The 17,859-nt window shown below is 43.0% G+C and overlaps 1 protein-coding gene across 3 annotated transcripts in view; it reads left to right on the top strand.

Annotated features, from left to right (window-relative positions):
• Rtkn2 (rhotekin 2) overlaps positions 1–17,859 on the top strand; it is a 67,874-nt gene that overhangs the window by 24,255 nt on the left and 25,760 nt on the right. For 2 of the 3 annotated variants that reach the window (XM_027395060.1, XM_027395062.2), the window contains 3 exons: positions 630–747; positions 3,641–3,835; positions 16,628–16,722. In XM_027395060.1, coding sequence (XP_027250861.1) covers positions 630–747; positions 3,641–3,835; positions 16,628–16,722 — 408 coding nt within the window. The remainder of the gene's footprint in view (positions 1–629; positions 748–3,640; positions 3,836–16,627; positions 16,723–17,859) is intronic. The other variant, XM_027395061.2, reaches the window with a different exon arrangement.

Here is a 17,859-nt window from a genome sequence, read left to right as displayed (position 1 = left end):
GGAAGGCATGTGGGTATCGAGTCAATCTTCTGATTACTATAGAGGATAAACTTTTCCTAAAGAACGACATTTTCTCAATAATGAGGATTTGACCTTTTAATCACCTAGTGTTTTTAAGAACATCACCAAATCGAAAGGCCTAGCTGCTATGTTTTTGTAGCCCCTGTCTGTTTTATTCCTGCTTTTTGTATTCCCTTGTCTTTTTATCATTGCTTTGCCTGCCTTTTGGCTGTTGAGGATTTTCAGGTGGTTTCTTTCCTTGCTTTTAGTTTGGTGGAAGACATTTGGCTGCTGTTGATGCGATTGCCTTTAGACATCACTTTTTCTTAAGATTTGGACATCAAGTGACAGAGGGGATCCTTAAGTGGTGTGTTTAATTTTCTCATAGGGTGGAGAGTTTGTTAGTGACTAGATTTGATTCTCAGGCTGTCTTTGGAACTTGAGGGGCTCGTGTTTATTTTTGATGCTCCTTGGTTTGAGGTTGGGTTTGAGTTGGTGAGGGACCGTTGCAAACACAGGAGTTAGTGGCTAGAGCTATGGCCGGTCAGTTGGAGGCGTGCGAGGCAAGTGTCTCACACGGGTGTGATGTGTCCTGCTTGTGATGGCTTCTACCGTCATCTCTCCTCTAGGCACACAACGCTACGCCATCTTTTGTTTGTTCAGGATGGGAGCCGAGGTATTTGATACCGACATGGTGATTGTGGACCAGACCATCACAGATATATGTTTTGACAACATCACCCTATTGTAAGTATCTTTAATTTTTAAAGAATGAAATCTGAAGTTCTGCTTCCTTTTCTTACCTGTGAAGAAGGACTGATTGCTGTCTTTGGTTTCTGGTGGCCTATGTCCTGATGGTCCTTGGATCCTTTTCAGAGTATTAACAGCTTTAAATGTTTAAAAGATAGATGAGGGGGGGCAGGATTCAGAATAAAATAGAAATCTTATAATTAATAAGAGGAGCAAATAGTTGGCTCATTGGCTCTGACAAGCTTTTTATAAATATTTCTATTCCTCTCATTAACTAAGCTATATTAGAATTTCGCTTTGTGTTTGATGTACAGTGAATTTGTGCATAAATTTACTGAGAAATGTAATAAAGTAGTCAAGCATGTTTACTTATGAGCCATTCTCTAAGTGCTTACCATGGTGTTGGGGCGTTCTTTCTCCTATAGTGGACTTCTCATGTACTCAAACAGTGAAGAACAGCCTGGCCATCTTAAGGGCTGTTTTATTGCCCTGCTCTATGCAGGCTCTTTTTATTATGGCCATCACACAGAGAGACAGAAACAGCTCCTCCTCGGGTAGCCGTGGAGATCATTTTTAACCACCATGAGTTTTTCCTGGCCTCTCTTTCAAAGACTTTGTTGGCCTCCTGCCTCCTGGGATTTGTTGTTTGGGAGCTTTCAAGATGTCATTTCCATATTGAGGGGTAATAGCTGCCGGACTGCTCTCATGGAATCAGTAGTCCATCCATTGCCGTGTCCATTGACACTTGAGATTTCAGAGGACTGCTTTTGCCAGTCACGTAAAACTGACAGGACCATGGCAGACACTTCTGAGCTAGTGTCCTGGAGTAACTGTATAGGACAAAACAACATGTCACCCTGAGCTATTAGCAGCAACACAGGCCATTTTACAAGTTGTCTTTAAGCCAGAGGAATTTAGTTAATGTCCTGTCCCAAGTTCTTGTATAATTTAGGCTAAAGGGTATTTCCTTCATTATCTCTGTATCTTGATTTCTATTTTCAGATGTTGCTAATGACATTTTGTTTCCTGCCAAAATTAGCCCACTCGTTCACTAATTGGCTCTTTTCTTCACATCACTCCCCTATTGGCTTTGTTTTTTTTTTTTTCCACAAAGACAAAAGTTAGATGGACTCCCCTCCCCCCTTGCAGGAAGAACAATACAAATGACTTGGAAGACAACATGTGATTTATTGGTATTTTTTGGTATAAATATTTTAAATTGGCCTAAAAATAGCTGCTGACAAATGTTCTAAATGTTAAAAAATGTGCTTTGTGTTATGATGCTTGTTTTTAATAAGTCTTCAATATTTATGAATCTCTGGTTTTCTTCTAAATATTGACATTTGTTACTCATTACCAGGAATACTGTATGTTTAGAAGTTGCCAAGTAAGGAACTATAAAAATATCTGAAGTTGGTCCTTAGATTTATCCAAACCTGTAGACTGGCCATTTGAATTTTAAAGTCCCCATGGCTACCTTCTGTCTTCAGGTCACATCTGCAGACTGGTGCCCTCCTAGGTGTGTTTTGCTCTTAGTAACAACACAGTGTGTTTCTATGGTAATGGTAGCTCACTGTACCTAGAAAAAGTAAAGCCAGTCATTGTGCATCCTAAACCGTAGAGTTTCTATTTATTCCTTCATTCGCTTATTTACTTATTGGTTTTTTTTCTTTGTGTGCATGTTTGTGTGGGAGTGTGAGAGGACAGCTGTGACATGGAGCAGGTGTGGAGGTCAGAGGACAACCTCCAGTGTAGACCTTAGTCTTTTACCTAGTATGAGCCAGCATCTGGTTTTTACTGGTCACTGTTGTATGTACCAAACAAGCTGGCCCATGGGCTTCTGTGTCTGCCTCCAATCTTGCCAGAGGAGGGCTAGAATTACAGACATGGGCCACCACATCTGATTTATGGGTTTGGGGACCCAAACTAAGGTCCCTGTGCTTGTTAAGCAGGCACCTACCCACTGAACCATCTCCCTAGGCAAACTGGAGAATTTCTGAATAGGTTTTAATAGATGCCTATCAGGTACCTTCTACTTTCAGGCATGGTGCTTCGTGAAGACACAGCCTTCATCAAGGCAGTGCATGCCCTCTGGGAGCCTGTGCTTTCAAGTACATCCTTTTATCTTGGTTTTGTGGTCCTTCCCATATCTATAACCAAGTAGTACAATGCTGATAGCTGTTAGCTACAGTGAGGCAATGGATTGACTGCCTAGGTATGAAGGCAAATAGGAATTTGAGGTTCCATGGATTCTGTTCAGGATGGATAGTTGTTTCAGGAAATTCCAGATATAATATAAATAAAGTTTTGGTAGTAAAGGACTATGAAGGAAAAACAGAATGTCTTATTCTTTATGTTTTTTAAGTACTATGCCTATGTGTGTTGGTTCATTGAAGTAAAGTACTCACTTGTTTTCGTGTGTTGTGTATATGTGTGCACACATGTTCTTCTGTGTGCTGTGAATGTCTATGGGGATGTTCTCTCTCTCTCTCTCTCTCTCTCTCTATATATATATATATATATATATATATATATATACACACACACACACACACACAACCTTGGAACCTGTCTACTGTGTAACATTCTTGCTGGCCTAGGGCGCACTGATTAGGTTAGGCTGCCAGATCAGGTACTCATGCTTGCTTTAGCAAGTGTTTCAGCAAAGAAGTCATTCCCCAAGTCCCCAAGACTATGGTTTAGAAACTAACAGCTCTAAAAGTTACAGCCACGCTCAAAAGCCAGTCTGAAACTAAACAAATGCAGCAATTGTGTCTCCTTATGTACGTTTTAAATACTGAGTTTTGAATATTGTAGAAACAGCCAAGGTGCTGTAGTTTTATTTCCCACTGAATTTGACTCCCAGCATCACAACTGCTCTTGTTCTTAGCAGCGAAGCAGGCCCAGACTTCCGGATAAAGATAGAAGTGTACAGCTGTAGTGCAGAGGACTCTTCCATAATCAACACCCCTAAAAAACTGGCTAAGAAGTTGAAGACGTCCATCAGTAAAGCTGCAGGAAGGAAAATAAGTTCAGCGCTTCAGGAAGAGACCCCAGAGACATACTTGCTCGTCAGCTCTGTTTCGTAAGCCTTCTAATATAGTGCGTGTGGTATTTCAGAGTTTTGTCTTTAGATGTATGCTTGCATTTTAAATGGGACAACATCTGGAAACAGAAGGAAACCTGGGCCGTGTGGTATTTACCCCTCTGAGATATCCTTAGCCCCATCCTTTGAAGGATGGAAGTCAAGTGACCTGCTTTGTAGTTGTTTGGAATTCCACATCTACCAGAAAGATATATTTTTTTTTCTCAAAACGGGGTCCGTATATGTCAAGTATCTACTTCCTGATGTTCTGCTAATTGGATTTCTATATGTGTGCCATGCTTTTTTTTTAATGTTTTATCCCTTTAGCAAACCAATACAATATTATTATCACAGTTAGCAATTTAAAAATAAGTTCTTATGTAACCTGATAGTCTGTATTCAAATTGTACAATCCTGGAAAAGTCCCTTTGAGGTGCGTTTGTTCAAATGGGGATCAAATGACGCCGGTAAGGACACATTTGTGTGAGTCTAAATTTTAGGCTTATTTTAGTCTGTTACAATTCCATCCAGTGGTTTTTCTTGGCCTTATTTATTGAGGAGACCAGGTCTTGTAGGGCGCCTGTATTTGTAATCTAGCTGATTGTGTCTCTGTGTTCTTGTTAAAACATTTCCCTGGCTCCTGTATTTCCTGTCCCCTTGTAATGGATCTGAGGGACTGGTTGGATCAGGCTCTCCTTAGGGCTCTGAAGCTTTATCTCTTTAGATGTATTTCCACTGTGTTTTCCCTTTAGAAGGCTCTGCCCCACTTCTAAGCTCACGAGTTTCCAGCCTGATGTATCTATTATAAAGTTGGCTACCTGTCCTCTAGCTGATGCTTTTAGCAGCTGTTACCCATGATTCCTGTGGCGATCATAATGCAAGGGCTCCCTAGACTTGCTCTGCGTTTCTTCTTCTTCTTCTTCTTCTTCTTCTTCTTCTTCTTCTTCTTCTTCTTCTTCTTCTTCTTCTTCTTCTTCTTCTTCTCTTTTGGTTTTTCGAGACAGGGTTTCTCTGTGTAGCTTTGGAGCCTATCCTGGCACTCGCTCTGGAGAGCGGGCTGGCCTCGAACTCACAGAGATCCGCCTGCCTCTGCCTTCCGGTTCTGGGATTAAAGGCATGCGCCACCAACACCGGGCTGCATTTCTTCTTTTTAATTACTTCTTTGAGAGTTTCATACAGTGGGTTTTGATCATATTGGTCCTCTGTCCTCCATCTCTCCCCAGGCCCATCCCCCACCTCTTACCCATCCAATTTCAAGGCACCCCCCTCTACACCAATTGTTCAGGACCAATCTGTGCTGCCCCAGTATTCTTGGATGTGTGGATGGTGGTTGACTTATCAGGGAATACAGTCTTAGAGAATGCTGTCTTTCTCTTTCCCAGCAGCTATCATTCACCAAAAGCTCCCTGGCTAGTGGTGGGCTGTGTGTCCCACTTTCCTCTCCATGCTGGAATTTGGTGTGGCTTAGGCTTGCATAGGTCTTGTGAATGTTATCACAACCACTGTGAGTCCATATGGGCAGCTGCCCTGCTAAGTCCCGGCTGTTTCCTTGTAGACATCTTAACACCTCTGGCTCTTAGACACTTTTCACCCTCTCTTCTGCAGTGATCCCCTAGCTTCGGGAGGGGCAGTACAGTATAGATGTTTCATTCATTTACTCTGCTGATTCTTTCTAAGCCGGCACTCTTGAAGAGAAGACAAATTATCTGACTGCAACTGCAAGAAAGACAGTGGAGAGGGAAGAGAAAAACAAAATGACTTTTACAGACTTTTACACTTGGTCAAGTTTTAGACTTAAATGTGGGTTGGTCACAAGCATGGACGTGAACAATGTTTACAGCATTTCTGCCCAGAGCCATGACTTCCTTCTGCACTTTCTGTAAAACATGGTGTTTTTCTCCACAGGCTTGTGTCTGTATTTCATTGGGAATGCGTTGACTCTGCCACATTCCTGGAATTTCTTCCTATGTCTAATAGAGTTGGCTCTTCAGCATGTCAAGAAGGTTCTCTAATTACAGACATGAGATATTCTGTGTTGATCCTGGAAACCTTAGTCGAGATGTAGCTAAGTCCTCTTCCTATGCCAGGTGTCCTAGTGGCTTTCCACTTTGTTGTTTTGAGGGTTTTTTTGTTTGTTTTGTTTTTTCAAGACAGGTTTCTCTGTGTCCCTGGCTGGCCTGGAACTCACAGAGACACCTGCCTGTGCCTCTCTCATACTGGGATTAAAGGCGTGCGCCACCACAACCATCACCACCACCACCACCAAGCTTATTTTGATGGTTTTGATAGAGGCTGGAACCAAGAACTGTGCTGTATACCATGACTGACTGCACACGTGCCTAAAGGCTAGCGTTGTAAACCCTAGGTACCTGCAGTATTGTATTAGGTATATTAGGTATATTTTTCATTATAGTTCATTTACCAAATGCCATCTCTGAGTTATTAAATTGCTTTTGTGATCCATGAATAAATGAATCTCAATTCATGTTCTGAAAAACAGTTCCCCCAAAATTCTCTCCAACACAGATATTAAAACAGAGGCAGGGGGCCTTTGTTTTTCTTCCCTGAGGTATTTATTTACACCGGGATCATATCCGGTGTTTGCTGGACTGGGTTTTAACTCTGTCACAAAGTATCTGTATCTGTTACCTTTCTGTTGCTGCGGTGGTACACCATGACTGAGGCGATTTTATAGAAGGGAGAGTTTATTTGGGCTTGCGGTTCAGTGGAGTTAGAGTTCATGATGGCAGGTCAAAGGCATGCAGGCAGGATCAGGAAGCCGAAAGCTCACATCTCAGAGTGCAAGCACAAAGCAGAGACCTCTAAGCCCACCTCCAGGTGATAGGACATGCTTCAACACAGCCACACCTCCTAAGCCTCCTCAAACAGCACCACTGACTGGGCACAAATCAAATGCTGGAGACATCTCACTCAGACCTCCACAGCAGTAGAAGCATCTCTTCTTTATAGAGATTGCATGATTCCGCTTTCAGATTAGGATACCTTAGAATGGAAAGAGACCCTGGAGGTGATTACCTAGCATGGCGGTTGTTATGTCTTAAGAGCAGCATTGTCTAAGAGCTGGCAGCATCACTAGGGTCTCTTGCATGCTACATTTCCCTGGGCCTTTTGTCTCCTGTACTGGAAGGCAGAGGTGCTTAGACCCAGCCCCTTGTTGTCAGGAACATTTGGGGGGGGGGTTTCAGACACCCTGAAACCCAGTGACAATAACGAACAGATAGACTTCTAAACACTTGAAAACTTGGTCGCTTGACAATGGGTACTTAATTTTTTATCCTGTCATTTACTATTTGTGTGACCCAAGGTAGATTAATATACCCTTTGCCCTCCCCCCCAAGAGAATAACGATAATAATGCAATAATATGTAACTCCATAGGATCATCATTATGAAACTCAGTAAGTTAGTCCTTGGACTTTGTATATGGTAGGTATTTAGTAACTATACCTTTATGCTATTGTTAACTGTTTTTGTCCAAGGTTTTTTTTTTCTTCTGAGTTCTTACAGAAGCACTACAATTAGAACCTTGACATGAGACCATATGATACATATGCGATTTCCTGCTTAGCCCACTTTGTAATGTCATAGAAGATAATGTAGCTGAGGCTGGACCAATTGTTAGGCCTGCGTTTCTTCGTGAAGCCTGTTGGTTTTCTTGGCAGTCTCATGTTGTTTGGTAGTTAACAGAGGGACAGGCAGCATCTTCCTCTTGATTCTTACTCACGTTTGGCCTCCATGATTTGCCCTGGAATTTAAATGCTAAGTGTTTTTTGTTTTTTTTTTTTAAGACATGGTGCATAAAACTTTGATTATTTTATACCACTAAAATCTGTCAAAAGATGTGATAACACTATTGATTGAATTTTACCCAGTCATGTTCTCTGAGTACCAGCATTTTCTTGGCCTCCAGGTTTGAATAAAGAGTGTTCTGGCTCACACACAGCCCACATCTCCTCTAAACATTTAGTTTGCTACTTGGTAGGAGATTGTGAGTAGCATTGGTATTCAGAGAACATTAGAAGATATATGTTTGCCTTTTTTTAAAAAATACAGATCAAGTTCATTGTTGAGACTCTTTTTCATGTTTAGCCAAAATGAGTGCATATAAAATAATATGTATCTAGGAGATGGTATGTGACCAAATATAGCTATTTTTTTTCTAGACAAGAATGCATTTTTTTTCTGACTACCGTCCAAGTCATCTTATTTTTCATACTGCTTGACCCCTCCCCCCTCCCAATATAAACTGGCCTACTTGATAGAAAAAATGTAGCTGATTAAATTTTTGGGAATGCAGTATTAGGGTTGGCGCAAAGGAATGAGTGTAATGTTTTAGAAACAAAATGTTATCCTGACTAGAATTCTTTAAAAATGAAGTCATTGTTGGTTTGGAAGATGCCCATGTAATTAGTCATGGGCTAAAAATGAAGCAACTTCAAATACCATCATAAAATGGTATTGTTGGGCTTAAAGAAGACAGTGAACATTTTTGGTAATTTTTAGTATGTTCCCTGGTGTGACTCATTTTCTCTTTTTATCTGTGGGATTTAGGCTTTCTGAAATCTCTTTTGCTAGATCTTGCTAATTCCTCTTAACAGCTGAATTTAACTGTTTTATGCTTCTTGGTGACTAGGACAGTATTCTTTGTCATTTAAACATACTTCAAAAAAAATCCTGTCAAACATGTAGTGTTATTTGTGATATTTTAATTGACTAAAAGACAAACTAAATTAAAAAATAAACAAACAAGCAAGCTACTCCAGTAAAAAGGTGGCTTTGTAGTTAAGAGCACTGGTGCCCTTTAGCTCTGACATTTGTCTGTGACACCAGTTCAAGGGCACCTGACGCCCTCTTCTGGCCTCTGAGGATGCTGCACACACACACACACACACACTTAAAAAAAAATACCCTAAGAAGCCACCACGCTGCATACTAAATTACAATGCATAAAATAGCACTTCTAACGCATCTCCAGCATAAATGGGACATTTGTAGTTTGGAACAATAATGTTAAAAGGTTTAATGGTGTGAAAGCTAAGATAGTTTCGAATTTCACAGAGGAACACTCAGCATTCACGTATAACTGGCCTTGGAAAGAATCACACAGCAGGTAAGTCCTGGGGGCCTCTGGGCTTCAGAGCTTGCTAGTCACTCAGGATTCTTGCATCTCTTGTAAAATGTGGTTGCTATGTTTTTGTTTGCTTTGAAAAGAACCCTTTAATTTTAAGCTAGTTGTAAATGAGACATAAAGACAGAATAGCATAGTGGGGCCCTGTCTTTAGCCACCTGCAAGACAGTTACAGTCTCTGAACTTCAGGCTCTTCATTTGCAAAGTATCTACCCTGCTCACTCCAACCTCAGAGACGCTGTCTCCCAGTGTCTTAAAGGGAAGGAAGTGGTCACAGTTCTGCCATTCTTCTCAAGTAAATCGAGTGCTGAAATCCCTGCCACCAACTGATTCAAAGGGGTGGTTTTCAGCTACTGACACTTAGCCACACTAACTGTGTCATTAGGAAAGTAGCATGAGTTTAAGGACTAGAGGGCTGGAGAGATGGCTCAGAGGTTAAGAGCAGTGGCTGCTCTTCCAGAGGTTCTGAGTTCAATTCCCAGCAACCACATGGTGGCTCACAACCATCCGTTATGAGATCTGTTGCCCTCTTCTGGTGTGCCGATATACATGGAAGCAGAATGTTGTATACATAATAAATAAATAAAATCTTAAAAAAAAGGACTAGCATCTAGAAAAGCAATAACAACAACAATAATAGTGAGATAATAAAGTTGTCGTGTTCCAGCTGCTCCAGAGAGGATGCTGTGAGCTTCTGAGTGGATGTCTTCCTCCTATGATTTTAAGCTCCTCCCTGTGCTGCATCCATGTTTTCCCTTAGGCAGCTGCACCCCAGCTTCCCGTCCAGGTCACATGATGGTTAACCGATAATCTTCCCCAGCCACATCATCTGTTGCCTGTATTCTAGCATACCCATTTTAGACGGGGCTGTCTATAAGTACCTTTCCTTTTCATATTGTAGTTTTCAGATGTGTCCTTCCTAGGACCTGGAGGTTAATGTTCTATGTATTTACCTGTTAGCTCTTGGGAAGGGGGTTCTTGGGCATGATCATGGTTTAAAGCCTCTGCTGATTACTTTTTTGTGTTGTTTTTATTTTGTTGTTGTTGTTGTTGTTGTCTTCTTTCTTTCTTGTCAGCCTGACACAAGCCAAGGTCATCTAAGAAGAATGAACGGTAGTTGAGGAAATACCTACATCAAATCGGTTTTAAGCAAGTCTATGTGGTGTTTTCTTGATTAAGGTGGGAGGACCCTAGACAAGTGGTCCTGGGGAATATAAGAAAACAGGTTGAGCAAGCCATGCACATTAAGCCACGTAAGTAGGCTCCTTTTCCACAGTCTCTCCTTCACTTCCTGTCTCCAGGCTCCTACCTTGACTTCCTTTCACGACTATCAGCTGTCAGATGAAATGAACCCTTTCCTCTCCAAGTTCCTTTTTGTCATGGTGTTTGTTACAGCATCAGAGAACAACCTAATACAAGGCCTAAGAAAACATTTAAGCCCGTAAGTCGGGCTTTGTATAATGTTTTGCCTATTCCGTCATCTCTCCAATTCCCCAAAGAGAGCATAGATGCCTGGGAGCTCTTGTACAACAGACAGACCTTTGGTTTCTGTGGTCTCTCTCCCTTTACCTCCTAAAGGATTTCGCATAATTTGCTTTCTTCCCTCACCCAAAAGATCTCTCCATTCCTCACTCAGAGCTGATCCTTAATGTTTCAAATCCTGTTGATAATCTTAACCGTCAGGAAATTCACATGCCCCCCCCCCAGATCCACCAGCCCACTTCACCTGCCTTTCTGTGTCTAGGGCTCATCTGTTTGAACACTAGACCCCACTGAACCTGTTTGATCTGTGACTGAGATGATCACTTCGGGCCTCCCTGGGCCATCAGCTTTTCTTATTTTATCATCTCCCAAATATATCAGCATGCTGAAGGACCTCCATTCCTCGGTCTGAGGAAACAGTTTTCCTACTCCTGTCTCTCCTCCCATTCTCTTGGATCATTTTAGTTGGCTTTCATCATGTCTCCTCCATCCCAGCCCACGGGAAGTCCTGTTGAGATCGGCCAGGCATCCACACTGTGCCACATCTCTTGCTGGCTCATCACTGTCAGCCCAGCTGACCACTGCCTGTGAAGTAGGCCTTTGACTGTCTTCTCAGGTGCCACTGCCTTGGTTCTTCCTCCGCTTAGTGATTGACTGCCCCTTGCCTGTCCTTTGCTGGTTGCTTTTCATGTTGTATTTGATCATCAGCCTTTACTTGGTTTTCTAACTTTCATTCATTTTCGTCTCAGTACCTGAAACTCCCAAATTTAGACGTTCGGTGTCTTCTGCCTCTAGACGCAACACCTGCCTGCCTGCCCAATAATGGGCAATTAAATTGAATTGCTCCAGACCCAATTCCTATCTAATCCCTCTCCAGTCCGCTCTGTTTCAGCGCGTGGTTCCCTGTCTCTAGTGACTTGAGCACAACGCTTTGATGCTGTCCTTGCTATCCTTTCCTGAGCTGTGTTCACACAGAGTCACCTTTGAGGAAGTCTGAGGAATGTCACCTCCTTCTGCACTGTCCCAGGATTGCATCCCCCCTAGTAGATGTTTGTTTTCACTTTTGTCCCTAAGGTCTGTCCTCCATACAACAGCCACAGGGACCACTTCATTCTGGTAGAACCCAGACCATGGCAGCTGCCTCTACCTGGAACCTACCATCCTCCAGGTGTCACTCAGAGAACAACTCAGTGTCTTTATCCTGCCCTCCAATTAGTGCTGTGTGGAGCTTCTGCCCCTCACTGGCCCTCAGACTCTGGTGTCACTGTCCTTCTCCCTCACTGCAGTGTAGCCACAGCACCTCCTGGGTGTTTGAGCCACACCTGGCTTGTGCTCCCATAGGCTTTCCTTCTCTCCTCATGACTCACTGCTTCCATTCAGGTCTCTGCATAAACATGACTTGTTCACGAGGGGCTTCCTCTCCTCTGCTCACCTGAAGTGACCTCTTTTCACCTTAATTCTCCCTTCGTGCCTCCCTTGGCCACACCTCCTAATATGATTACACAGTTTTCAGTTTTCCTTTGCTGGTAAGAGAGCAGGCCTCCGCCCAGCCTTCATTGCTTACTGTTGCTGCCTCCGTGACAAACGCAGACAACTCTACCCCATTGTCAGCAATCTTTTTTCCAAAAGGCAGCACATTCTGCACTTAATCATTGATAGGGAGTCTATTTCTTTTCCTTTCACAAGGGAAAATGATATTGCTTGATCAATTTAAAACACTTATAGTCTTCAAAAATGTAGCTCCATAAAACAAATGAGCATCTGGGGAGAGTTCTTCATATATTATACCTTGTTACCACACAGCTGGTGTCGTATTAACAGGCTGCTTTGTACGCTATTAGCTCTCTCTTTGTGACTGTGGTCTTTGGTTACTGTGATTCGTTCTCCAGTTTTCTCCAATAGGTCTTCGATTTTGCAGGGGTAGCAGCAGCTCACAGATGCAAGGGGAAAATAAAAGCTAATTGTGAAAGGCTCTGTGGAAACATGCCTAGTGTGAATCTCTGCTAGCTGAGGGTAGCCCACATGGATCAGGCAGTGCTAGCAGAGGGTAGCTCACACAGAGCATGAGGTAGTGGCGATGGGATTCCCAGTAACCTTGTGCGGAAGTGTGCAAGCCTGACGTCCCAGCAGCTACTCAGACTGGCTGCCATTGCACTCATGCCTCACTCTGTTGAAAGTGTCAGATTGAAATATGTAGATAAAAATACGAGTTTTCCTACACAAGCATTAACCTGAAACATTGTGCATTGAAAGTTATTCTGGCCGGTCAGTAAGGATTATACAATGGAAAACCGAGGGAGTGGCTGGAGCAAAGGCTCAGTGGTTCAGAGCACCCGCTTCTCCTCCAGAGGACCTGGGTTCAATGCCTAGCACCCACATGGCTGCTCACAGCATCTGCAACTCTAGCTCCAGGAGATCTGATGCCCTCTTCTGGCCTCTATGGGCACCAGGCAGACTCACAGCACACAGACATACATGCAGGCAAAACATGCACATTAAACTTAAAAAATATCTTTTTTTTTTTTTAAAAAGAGATTTTACTGGAAAACCTTCTCTGGAACATCCCTTTATTTTAGGTACATGTGTCCCTGTATGCTTGCTGTGTGCATATTTTTTATTGTAGAGATTCCATTAAAGAATGCCTATGTACTTGCAAACTGTGTGAACATATACATATACATATACATATACATATACATATACATATACATGTATGAGGCAGGGTCTCACTGTTTAGCTTTTGCTCTCCTGGAACTCTCTTTATAGACCAGGTTGGCCTCGAACTCACAGAGATCCACCTGCCCCTGCCTCCTGAGTGCTGGGATTAAAGGTGTGCGCCACCACTGCCCGGCCTTTGTGCATATTTTTACTTTAGAGATCCCATTAAAGATTTAGTGGGAAGTAAGTTTGTGAAACATCACCTGGCACAGTGAATGAAAATCGCCATCAGATGTGTCTTTTCCCCAGAGTTGGCCTGTGTCTGTATGTGCACACATGTACCTTTAACATACGCCTCCATTTTTCAAGAGAAACATAATAAAACCATGGAAACTCATAAAACTGAAGTTACTGGCATAGAAAATGCAGTTGTTATTTATGAACAGATTTATTTTGTCCTGCTCTATGCATTGAACTGAAGGCCTCACATACTAGGCAAGCACTCTACCACGAGCTACAGGACCCCAGCCACAGATTCAGTTTTTATAACCATTAACTACCAAGATACAAATTTCATATCCAGAATGTCCAAGAATTCCAATGAGTAGTGACAAGCAACAGCCTCCACTCCCCACACTGCAGACCTTCCAAGTTCACAACAGGAAGGAGATTACACTTGTCAGACAAAGCTGTCAGGAAGCAAAGTGGTCAAGGCAGATTCTAACAGTGAACTCTTTCCCAGGGAACACAGGCCGGCAAGGAGGATGCTCCACTTTAATTTTCATTGTGGTGTTTTAAAGGGAAACTAAAAGAAAGGGGGCAGGAGGGGTAGGGAGATGAGGTAGAGCTCAGAGTCGTGGAAATGGAAATGTCAAACAGCCACAAGGAGAGTCTCGAGGGGGTCTGGGTACAGCTTACCTGGTCTTGCTAGCTGGGACATCAGCAAGTTAGGCTGTCCAAACAGACTGGGAGACAGGGACCCACCTCTTTAGAGGTGGGCTGGGACCAATGTGAAGTTCTTCACGCAAACTTGAGTTTCCTCAGCCTCAGACCTTGAGCTCTTAGAATGTTGGTGTTGAGTTCTACATAGGCCCAGGTTGAGGCCTAGTTCAGTAGAAGGCACAGAGAAGCCTGGCTGGAGTTTGGTCAAGGCAGGCAGTCATCAGATCTTGCACTGGGAAGTCCCGTGTAGTTCTGGGTTTCCCTACCCACCTTTCCACTTGCTGTGATTTCCCCTTCCACATACATAGACTTCAACCCACCCTTCTTCTAGGGTTTGTGAAATCCACTGTCTTCTAAACTCTACCTGCATTTCCAGCCTTGGCCTGCCCCATGAGTACTGGCCACACTTCGGCTTCCAGTTTTGCTTCATAGTAGTTTTCCCAGCTCTCCCTGCACAGGCCATGTCTTCCTCAGAGTTTCTTGAATCATTTGCTCAGCCAGACCTGGAGTGTGTATGTGTGTACTCCATGTACTCGTCACAGTCAAAGGTCAATACTGAGTGTCTTCCTTGATCACTCTTCACATCCTTTTTTGGGGGGGTCTGTCACTCAACCTGGAGCTCACCCATTCAGGTAGCATGACTGGCCAATGACCTCCGGCCAGTACTGAGAGTACAAGGGTGTGCCACTTGATTTTTACATGGGTCCTCATGCTGGCAAGCCAAGTCATTTGCCTACTGAGCTATCTCTCCAGCCCTGAGATCTCTGTGTACTACACAAGTGCCAGTTCCTCAGAGACACTTTCTCTACCTTCTTAGCACGGCACTTCTCACCCACTTTGTTCCTGTCATAGCAAAGGTTTCATCACCACTAGAAGTTGCTGGTATTTTATATGTTTGTGTTGGTTGCTGTTTGCTCCCTTTTCTCTCCTGCCTGTATATATCCAGAATATAATACTGGATCTTATTTACAACTGAATACCCATCACTTAGCAGAAGACTTAGCGCATTATCAGGGTTATATAAACGTGTTTAGAACAACTGGAGGCCCTTCATCTAAACATTTGCATTATAAAAAGCATACAGACTTTTTTTTTAATTGCCCAAGTATAAGGCGATAAAAGATGCTAAATTGGCTAATAATGTGTACTGACTATAAATCTGTCATCTGATATATAAATTTGAGGATGGGGAGACCCTGAGATAAGGTCTCTCTATGGAGTTCAGGATCACAATCTTTTGTGTTTACTTTGCTGTCCTGCAGGGCCATTTCCACCAACCATCTCTACAACTTTCTGATCCTCCTGAGCTGAAATTCTGCACGAATTCGGCACTGACCTCCTCCCTCCCTCCTCCCCTTCACTTTTCCCTACTCAGCCTCTCATAGGCATTGTTCTATTTCCTAAGGATTTGACTGCTTCAGATGCTTGGTGTGAGTGAAATCATATGAGATTTGTCCTTCTGTGGCAGAAATATTTCATTTAGCATCATTTTTTCCCCATGGGTCATCCATGTTGTATATAGAATGTATCAGAATTTGCTTCCTTTTGAAGGCTGGATAATCCTTTATAATCTATGGATAGATAATTGGTAGATAGATTGATAGCCAGATAGGTAGGTAGATGGCTGTTTATCCATTTTTAGATGGAAAATGGCCATAGAGAAGCCAGGAATTTGAATAGAGAAGATGCACAGGAAGGGTGGGGACTAGAGGTTGAGCTCTATTGGTTTGGGGATGAGGGAAAAGATGTGTCTCTTGTGGTGTTGAAGCTAAAAAGCAAGGTCAGGTAGTTGCTACTCAGCCTCTCTGAGCTAGCAGGTTTTCACCCCAGCCTTTGAATCCTGAGTCTTACTTAAAAATAGAATGATAAAGACTTCAAAAAGACGATCATGGCTGTGGTAGAGCAGGGGTGCGGGACCCAATGCCCCACCAGGTTGCAGCCTGGGTGGCCAGCAGGGTGCTGGCTGAGGGGCGGCAGAGGATAATTAAAATATCAGTAGATTCATGTGCAGCCACTAAGCCAACAGAGAAATATCAAATGGACACCTGTATTTTTCAACCTTTCAGATCTTGTAAATAATGCCTCTGTGAGCATGGTGCTCACATATTTATTTCCATTCTTGCTTTCGGTTCTTGTGGGTATGTATTCAGAAGCAGAACCCCTGGGTCACCCTGTGATGGTCTCTCTTTATAGTGTTTGGAGGAACCACTACACTGTCCTCCTCAGCAGCCACCGCCTCATGCTCCCCTTGGCAGTTCTGCAAGGTTCCAGATCCGCCTCATCTAGCCAGCATTCCTTCCATTCTGTACCCCACAACCCTAGATTTGTTTCTGCTGGTGGTCATTTTTCCTAGTAGTAGATGTTAGATGGCACCTTTTCGTGGTTGACTTACACCGGGAAATGTTCAACATGGCTTTGCTACTGTTTGGGCCCCCTTGCGTGTTTTTAGAGAAAAGACCAGGTTGGTTGGTTGTTATTCTCATTTTGTTGGACATTCGAATAGTTGACCTCATCAATATAGCACGCAAGAATATTTAAAGGGGCCTTCTGTCTCATTCTCAGGGGTGCGAAGTACCATTTGCTAGCACACACCACCCTGACCTTGGAGAGTGCTGGGGACTGCTTCAAGACCCATAATCTGTCCGTTCATGGAGATGGTGAGTGCTCTGTGTTCTGTTTATTGTGTCTATTAGGTCTGTGCATGTGGTGACAGTAATTTCTAATTTTAGCATGTTCCCTTGGAGGGGATATTGGCTTTAAAAATATACACATGGAGGAGTCTGGGTTTTTTCTAGCATGTGTCTCTCTTCCCCAGAGGAGAAAAATAAAGGGTTTTTTTTTTGTTGTTGTTGTTGTTTTCATTTTATTTATTTATTTATTTTTGCTGCTGTTGTTTTTGCTAACCCCTACTTACAGTAGAAAGACCTGAAGTATTCCATGTCCTTATTTGTGACTCAAAGTTGATAATTCTCGACTCTGCTCGATGACAGATGGGTCTGGTTTTAAAGTTAATGATCAGGACACGCCACTCCTTCTGTTGATAGAAAGTGAGGACACGAAGGAGGCAGGGTTATGTTTATTTTAACTCCTCTCTGTCTAAATAATAATGCTGATTTCATTTTTCTTTTCTGAAAGGAATCTAGGGAATGTGTCTAAGAAGCTTAGCTGGTAGGGAAGGTGGGACATTGCCAGCTGTCCCCGGGCTGGGAAATACAGAGCAGTATTGGGCAAGGAGCTCGGTGGTAGGAACTGAGTTCTACATTCATTCATTTTCTAGGGGAAAGTGTATAAACGTATGGCTACCACTTCATGATTATTGTTGTAAAGATCAGAGGCCCCAATGCTAATGGGATGGGTGATTTTCTGGTGACTTTTAAAAGTTATAATCAGATTTGCTAAAAAATAGAGGGAAGGTGATGGGTTATAACCACATAATTTAACCCTTTAAGGAGACCCTCTCCTTTCCCATCTGCACTGATACCATGTTCCCTAGGAACACTGGGTGTGCAGGTCCAAACCTGGGTGGCCTTAGCTTCCCTGCTGGCTTTTTTATGGTTCTGCCATCTATATGTCCTTCCCCAGATGCTGGGATTTGGACCGTGTGTGGACAGAGGTGTTAAGCCCTCTTAGTGGCAGGTGTTTGCTCCTCCTCAGTGTACACTGCTGCACTCCTACACTGAGTAGTCTTCAAGTAGCTGCCGGCTCTGCTTTCCTGTGTCTTGAGTCATTTCCAAAAAGTATTTTTGTAGGTCCATGTGGACTCAATATGAATGTGAGTTTTATGAGCATGGAAT

This window comes from Cricetulus griseus, assembly GCF_003668045.3.
Source record: "Cricetulus griseus strain 17A/GY chromosome 1 unlocalized genomic scaffold, alternate assembly CriGri-PICRH-1.0 chr1_0, whole genome shotgun sequence".
NCBI classification, from domain to species: domain Eukaryota; kingdom Metazoa; phylum Chordata; class Mammalia; order Rodentia; family Cricetidae; genus Cricetulus; species Cricetulus griseus.
The sequence above is the reverse complement of the archived record's forward strand: the minus strand, read 5'-3'. Positions and strand labels throughout refer to the sequence as shown.